Source organism: Vicia villosa, linkage group LG3 (assembly GCF_029867415.1).
Source record: "Vicia villosa cultivar HV-30 ecotype Madison, WI linkage group LG3, Vvil1.0, whole genome shotgun sequence".
NCBI classification, from domain to species: domain Eukaryota; kingdom Viridiplantae; phylum Streptophyta; class Magnoliopsida; order Fabales; family Fabaceae; genus Vicia; species Vicia villosa.
In genome coordinates, this window is record NC_081182.1 from 67,838,681 (window position 1) to 67,847,443 (window position 8,763).

Here is an 8,763-nt window from a genome sequence, read left to right on the forward strand (position 1 = left end):
AAGGCATACATCACAAGTAGATTTAAAACTATTTCCCAATCAGCATGGGGCATTGTCCTGGATCAATGATTACGAGGGGCATGATGCCCATAGTGCACAACTCATAAAGCCCTCGCGAGGCGAATCTTTCCAAAGTCCCTACTAGCAGGGGAAAATCTATGCAAGTTCAGTTTGACATCTTGATCAATACTCAGTGGTGTATCCTAATCAAAACCAGGAATGGTAGTTACTATAATGTTGGGGGCATCTTTCGAGACACCCATGTCTCCTCACAAAACCAAGTTCACAAGATCATATCCCCACAGAGTAATAATTAAGAAGATATCTTCAAATGCCCTCGTCCCGACAAAGACATGGCCCCCCAAGCAGAAATCATAAATCCCCAGCTGAGTACCTTTCAAGACGAAATCAAACATCAGGATCAAACATCTGAAGATTTATTTTCTCGACTAAGACAACATAAATCATATTCGCATACCATATGACACAAATATATTCATACATCGCATACATCGCTGCATAACAAATCCATAACATACAAAGTTTCTCATTTATTTTGAGATACTCATTACATAAACACATGCATCATGACATAAGAAAACTAACCTCTACTTTTCAGGATACTACTACCTCTATTTTCAAGTATTAAGTCGACACCTTTGACGGTTCCTTAATATATCAAGAGTTAAGTCGACACCTTTGACGGTTCCTTAACAACACACTTCAGATATAAGTCGATACCTTTGACGGTTCCTTATACAATCTATCTACATATCTGAGTCGATACCTTTGACGGTGCCTCAATGATATGCTTCAGAGTTAAGTCGATACCTTTGACGGTTCCTTAACAACCCACATCAAGAGTTAAGTCGACACCTTTGACGGTTCCTTAACGACATACTTCAGATATAAGTCGACACCTTTGACGGTTCCTTATACAATCTATCCGCATATCTGAGTCGATACCTTTGACGGTGCCTCAACAATATGCTTCAAATTTAAGTCGATACCTTTGACGGTTCCTTAAATAACCCAACACAGATTTGAGTCGATACCTTTGACGGTTCCTCAACATTCAAAAAAAGGGAAGACAACAAAAGCAGAGATTTTGCAACAATCCATACTCCAACAACTACCAGATGGCATCTACAAGCCTATCTCCGACAAAAGTCCCTACTTCAAATAGGGCAAATTTCTTGGTATTCTTGTGTTCAATCATCTTCCACCTTCAGATACCGACTGGCACACAAACCACTCTACATCTTCAGGTTTAAGAAGATTGAACAGGGGCAGCTGTCATACCCCAAAATTTGCCCTCCAGATTTTGTTTTCATTATTAGCGTGAGCTTTGCATATCATTCGCATCTTGTCATTAGGATATCAGTTAATTTTGCATTTATTCAAGAAACCGAAAAATATACATTTAGATTCATGTTAAGCATTTGGTTCGTTTTTACAATTTGATAACATTTTTCATTTATTCTACTAATTTTCTTAGATTTATAATTTTAATTCATTTTAAATTTAATTTGAATTTTGATTTAAAATTAATAAATCATTGTTGTCATATTTTATTATGTGTTTTGGGTGTCTTTTATTTTAATTAGGTGGTGCGATAGAGGAGTTCTTTGGTCCATTTTGTGGGATGCCCATTAAGGGTAGGAAACCCTATTTTGAGTGCTATAAAAAGAGGATATTGTTATTTGAGTCGGGGGACACCGAACCTATTCTCTCCCAAAAACCCTATTGATGTATATATCTACACGTACAGTAACCCTTATTTTCTTTAGAATTTCATGCACACAATAGCCGTTCCCATACCACAAGTCCTATTTCTTCCTTGAGTCAAACCTCTGTCACAGTTTTTTTTACACTAACAATTACATTACGTTTTCACTCATTCATTGATTTTTCACCAATTTTTCTAACCCTTCTCACAAACCTTGTTCTTACTAACAACTTTCAAAGTGGAATCAAATCGCTCCGTCGACGGACGGTGTAGCTCTTTCTTTCATTCCTATTGTTGTTCTTCTAGTTTTTGCTTGCAGGCTGTTAAGAATTAGAAGATACCAGATGTGATAATTGGAACAGAGAGATCCATGAATCCCGCGCGGAAACTACGACTCAACACTCAGTTCATTCTTCAACTTATCATCATCGATTCAAGCGACAACCCCATTGAACTTGCGACGGAACAGTCTTTTGAGTCTCAACACCGATACGGTTTCGCAAACATTCACGCTTCATCAGCTTCCAATCAACAAACATAGCCTTACAACAACAACGATTCCGACGCCGAATCGGAAACAACTTCACAACTTCACGTGCACGTACATCAACCATAGCATCGAGTCAGAGGTAGCGGCAAACGATTCAACTCAGTGAAGACGTTACCATAGCCATGTCTCTACTTCGATCAACATGGGATTCGGTAGTAGCGTTTCAAACCAACGGATTAACAACCTGAAGCAACGTCGCCGTCTTCACACCATTCATCCTCCGCCGTGCAAGATCGTCATCGACGCATAGATTAGAGTTGTGCCAGGGAGTTGTCGAAAATACAAGCGTAAGGTATTTGGCTGTTCATACTATTTTATTCATGAGTTGCATATGCGTTTTGTTTTTTCTGTGAATGTTGGAACATTTTGTCATGTTGAAGATTGAAAAGAATTGAGTTTAAATTTAGGGATACGCTTTGATGTGGTATGAACTGTCATGTGCTCGATTGGTCCAAATATTATTTTTCTTATGAACTTTGGTTTGGATAATCTAAGCCAGCGAGTTGACTTAGAATACGATCTCTACTGTGTTTTGATCAATTAAGTATTTACGAAATATTGTCAATTCCGTGAAATTTCTTTATACCATATGGTGAAGACAAGACTTAAAGTGAGTTTTGAAAGTTTGATTTATATCATAATATCACACATGTGCAGCTTTGGGCTCTAAAAAACATTTCTTTAGTTTCTAAGTTCATTACTTATGCTATTGTAGTTATTTTAGAAACAAGTTTGACGGTGTTTTCTATGGTGCATGTTGATTGATCATATTGAAACTTTTTCTAACAAAATACAAAACACTAAAAGATTAAGATAAACAATTTTTTTTTACTATGTTATTTTTAGTAGTTTAATTTCTTATATTATAAAATAATAAAAAATTACAAAAATATTTTGATTAATTTTTTTTAGTGCTCATTGTATTTTCAGAATTTATTTTAATCTTTAGTTAGATTTTCTTTTGTAAGTTGTTAATTGTTTATAATTTTAGTTTTTTTTTACCATTCTCTTGTTTATTGCGAGGTACATTCGAGTTGTTCGTCTATTCTCGTGGATACGCAAATTTATCCTCAATCTCCTCTACTGGATCTCGCTAATTCCAGATCTAAAGGACCAGAACACGTTACTCCACCATGGACAGGGTTCTTCCTATTACGAGTCATACCTGATCAAAAGCTAAATCCTGTTTCATATTCATTTTAAATAACCATTCTATTTTATTTGGTTTTTATCAAATTAGGGTTAAATTCGATTGCCATCGAATTGTCATACACTCACCACATCCTTTTTCTTTATGCCCAACTTTTCAGGGTTATCGTCAGAAGCCTCCGCCCACGCGCTCCACTAATCAAGAGCTAAGTTTTTTTTTATTCTTTTCTTATTTAATTTGACCTTTATTTTATTTCATTATTTTTGCCTTTTTGCCCAAAATAAGGTTTGGCTCGAATAATCAATACACTCATTGCCTTCTCCTTCTTTTTCTGTTGTCAATTCTCCAATGGTCAGGGTCAATGCTTCATGCTTCCAGGCAAATCTCTTTCCCATCAACCTTCATCAATCCAAGCTAAAGGTTTGTCGAATGCCAAAGCTACGCCATGGGTAACCCTAAACCCTAAATATTTTCTGTTTTCTTTTATTATTACTTGTGCCAAACCCTATTAAGGGATCCGCTGGTTATAATTTCCCTCCCCCATATCTGTTTTGGTTATATTATTTAAATGCGTGGTTAGTAATCCTAGGGAGTGCAACCTTTGAATTGAACATAGAATCAGTAATTTTACAAGATAATATATTCGAATATGATCACGTGATTGATGCACACACGCACACTTTTGGGTAACCTCTTTGTTGCCTTGTTGCCTGTTGCCTTGTTGCTTGTTGCCTTGTATTTTGTGCAGAATAGCCAGTCCCTCGAATACGAGGATACCTCAGCCATGTTGCCTCGATTAAAGGTCATGGTCCCTAATGATGCTGCCTTCGATACACTAACATGACCTCGACCCTCGGAAGTTGCCTACGGAAAAGGCTGAGGTATCTTCTGGTTGCCTACGAAAGGCTATTCTGGTCCTTCCCATAGACTACCTGCCCCTCTATGGCATGGGTCAGTCTTTGGCGAATGACAACGCGATGACCCTTCTACCTCCAAACGAAAGGCTTCCTGCCCTCTTATGGCAAGGATAGACCCTTTCATTCTGAAAGGCTAAAAAGAGACCTATCATCTGAGTTTAAGGTAATTGCCCCTAATTGCCTCGCCATGCTCTATTTTCTATATTCTTTCTCAAAATTCTTCAAAAACCGGCTACGCTCATTTACGAGCTAAAGTCCATTTTTCCTCTTTCATCTACATTTTCTGAAAACGAGCAAGCAAAGCAATTAAGAGCCCATGGAAAACCATGGATGCAAAGGGTGCCTTACACCTTCCCTTTGCATAAATTACCCCCCGAACTTAGATTTCTTTAAAAGGTTTTTTCTGTTTCTTTTAGCCTTTCTGAGTTTGTTTGGATAAAATAAAAGTCGGTGGCGACTCTTGCTCAACCGCACATTTCGATTATAAAAGTCAGTTCACCGTATTACAGGTATTTTGCCCAAAATTTATGAGTCATAGCATTTGGTTGAATTTGAAAGTTTAAATTTGAATTGAAATGAAAAAAAGTTTTAAAAAAAACATAATCTGATATGAGAGATATTTATAGTAGTATATATCTTTTTGTGCAGCAATTTTAATCAATATAGTATAATAAAAGAAAATTATCCCTAATATTTTTATCAATACCTTACTATGGCTGTAAAAAAAAAACCTAAATATGCATAATAATGAAAGAAAAAGTATTATAGTAAAAATATTTCAAGGTGACCATTCCATGTCCCATTATCCCATATATAAGTGGCAATGAAATAATAATATTAATAATGAGGATTGATGTATTCTTTAATAATTTAATAAGATTACTAAGCTGTAAAATTCTTATCCCTAATCTTCGTGATGTAGAAATGATGGAATTCTAAATCTAAAAAAATTATTATCTTAAGCTAGTTTTGAATCCTAGCTTCCATTCCAAGTTGGCTAAGGGTCCACTCACCTAGGCCACATTATCACATGTATAAATAATTCTGAATATCTATTAACAATATATAAAGATTAAAGTACCTGGAATTTCCACGTATGCCCTAACTGACTTAAGCTTAATCTAATCTAACAATTAAGGGCACATTAGTCTTTGTATTAAATACTGGATCATGGTTGATTTTAATTCAAATTTTGCTGACATGGCACAAGCACAGCATTCTCCAAAATTTTCCTGTTTTTTTCACCTTTTATCACGTTTAAAGCAAAATCCAAATGTAATTATGATATATGTTGCGTGTGCTTTTCTGCATTTATGAATGTTTGTTGGAATTAAAAACCCTAGACGGCAGCTGCATCATCACGCAAGGGACTTAGGACAACTTCCTACAACCAAAACCTTTCAACTTTCCATGCTGCATTGTGCCCAGCTCCACTATAAATACCCTCACCTGCATGCCATTCATTCCAAAATCGTTCTACCAAAACTACTCAAGGTTTTATATATGTTTTCTCATTTATATTACCATTCTGTTGCTGTTAGTTTGTATATTAATATTAACATTCTGTTGCTGTTAGTTTGTATATTAATATCTATATCTATTTATTCAGGTAAAACGTGAAAAGAAATTCATGGCGCGTCCAATTGAGTATGTGAGAGATATCAATGACTCAAAGGACCTATGGAAGATTTCTGTTAGGTGCAGACATATTTGGTCGGTCACAAGTGCTTCAAAGAAGGAACACCTTGAAATGATTCTCGTGGATTCTAAGGTTTGCATTCATGTTCTTTTGTGTACACTTATTTTACATATATTTTGGACCAGAACCTGATTCCATAATTTTTTATCAATGTAGGGATCTATGATTCAAGCTGTTGTGCCTCCTTACTTGGTTGCCAAGTTCAAGCAATATCTCTGTCATGGTTGTTCATACGTAATGCAGAATTTTAAAGTAGGTTCCAATGACTTCTCTTTTAAGTCCACTGATCACAAACACAAGCTGGTGTTCTGTGGTTCAACTTCCCTGAAGAAAACGGAAAACCCAGAAATTCCTGTTAATGTTCTCAATCTACTTAGTCTGGCTGACATTGTAGATGGCAAGTTCCAATCAAATATTTTAGTTGGTAACCGTCGTCTTGGACTAATTCTGAATTTTTATTATCTGAGTTTATACCTGTGTTAATTTTAACTTATATACGCGCTTATCTTATATTGCACCTCCTTATGTTTCAGATGTTCTTGGTGGAGTTGTAGAGATTACTCAATCGCATGTCAGTTCTAATAACAACAAGAGCAAAGTTGTTTTTTCAATTATTGATAATAGGTGAGATCCATATACAGCCACTCTTATACATATGCATGTGGTCTTTTTATATTTTTAACGGATCTGTTTCATTGTATTGTAGCAAATCCATGGTTGTGTGTACCTTATGGGGAATATTTGCAATCCAATTCAATGAGTATTGGACAAAAAATAAGGATGCTGGTAATATGGTTGTACTTCTGATTAATGCTCGGATAAAGGAGGCTCAAGGTATATGCTTTTGATTTGGTGTTTTTTATGTGATATAATAGATCTATAAATAATTTGACATTCTGACATTATTTAATTTGACTTTGTAGGCAACTTTCCTTTAAACGTATCCAATGCGTGGAATGGCACAAAACTGTTTATTAATGATACAGGTTTTGAACAGGTTTCTAAGCTAAAAGAAAGGTATTTGCATCGTCTTTTTTTTTATGGACCGTTTGATATATAATATAATTCTAACATGCATTACCTTATTATTACTGATGCAGTTTTAAAGGTGATTTCCCAAAATTATCAGATACAGTCGTGCAAGTTAGTGCATCACAGAATTCACAATACTCGGATTTCGATAAGTTTTTATGGAAAGCTGATGTTTTAAGTCTTGCAGAAATAGGGGGTTTGCAGCAGGCAAGCGATCACGTACTTTGAATGTATATTATTAATTTTCTACCGCTCATAATTAAATATTTATATTGTGTTTGTATGTTAGGAAACTACGTGCGTAACTGTTGCCACGCTGGATAAATTTGATGTTGGACAATCTGGATGGTATTATGATGGCTGTGTTGACTGTACAAAGAGTGTGACTCTGAGGGATGGAAAGCTTCAGTGTTATGCAAAGCATATAAGTCCTTCTCCCGTGCCCAGGTATTGTTTAAGCTATTTCAAAAATTTTTTTTCTTTCTATATCTTATTATGGCTTATGATATAATTTAACATGTTGTAGGTTTAAACTGGAAATACTGGCTGTTGATGGTAAATGCAATGCAAAGTTCATTTTTTGGGACGTCGATTGTGTTAAGTTGGTAGGCAAATCCGCGGCTGAGATTATAAATGGTCTAAAAAGGGTACATGACCTCCCATCATCATTCTATCTGTCCATAATTCAAATTAATGTATTGTAACATATTTTTTTATTTTTTTTTATGAAACAAGAGTGGGGAGTATGATCCGCTTGAATTTCCTTATGAACTTGATTCAATATTGAAGCGTGAGCTGGCCATCAGAGCTGTGTTCCAACCCAAAAATGGACGCCTTTCTGTGATTGGTTTCAGAGATGATCCGGAAACCCGTAGCAGAGTCAAGGAAAATTTTAGAGCTGAAGAGGTAAATTTGTTTTGCTGTGGCTATTAACTGGACATTTAATTACGTTGTAAGATACTGATGAATTGTTATTTCTCATGCAGCCTACATCTGTGCTGCGCATAATTGAACCAACATCCCAGGACGAATTTCCAAGTGTATCTGTAAGTTTTGCATAATTCACTTGCTGAATGTATCTGATTGTTATCGTCTGCAAATGTTTTGCTTGACAATAACTTTTTTTCCATGCGCATGATTTCAGGAACCTCTGTCTGTCTCAGCCGATTATGATCCTTCTGCCTCAAATACTAACCTTACCCCTTCCAAGAGAATTTTGAGCGAATCTGTTGAGGAATTTGAAGGTGTACAGCTTTCGTCGACGAAGTTAATTAAAGATATCAAGAAGGAAGAGTAGTGGGCGATGAGCAAGGAGTATGTGTTGTACCCAGTTTGTAGGATTTGTTTTTTTTTGTTTCCGATGAACACTTTATGTTGGTGTATTTTATAATATTTGAACCTTATGGGACAAATCAAGTTTTGAATTTTAAGTTATTGTATTTCTTGCAAATTAGAAATTGCAGCAACTATTTTTAACAACGGCTTTTTTAATTAGGAAATTTGATTTCTTGAGTTGTCTAATTATTGTTATTTATATATAATTTGGTTTTAACGTGTAGAATATTTCTGTATTTAACCTTTCTATATGGATCAAAAAATAAAGGATTATGCTTTTTATTTAATAAACTTTAACAAAATTCTTAGATTCTTATCGATACGTTGTTTACTAACGACCTATAAAAATGT

General features: G+C 35.4%; 1 protein-coding gene across 1 annotated transcript; it reads left to right on the forward strand.

Moving 5' to 3' along the window:
- Positions 1-5,663: 5,663 nt before the first annotated feature.
- LOC131658255 (uncharacterized) lies at positions 5,664-8,374 on the forward strand. Its single transcript, XM_058927568.1, has 12 exons — positions 5,664-5,840; positions 5,956-6,117; positions 6,202-6,442; positions 6,579-6,669; positions 6,752-6,879; positions 6,969-7,062; positions 7,146-7,284; positions 7,367-7,524; positions 7,604-7,724; positions 7,813-7,983; positions 8,064-8,123; positions 8,222-8,374. The coding sequence occupies exons 1-12, from the start codon at positions 5,664-5,666 to the stop codon at positions 8,372-8,374; spliced, it is 1,695 nt and encodes a 564-aa protein (XP_058783551.1).
- Positions 8,375-8,763: the final 389 nt, after the last annotated feature.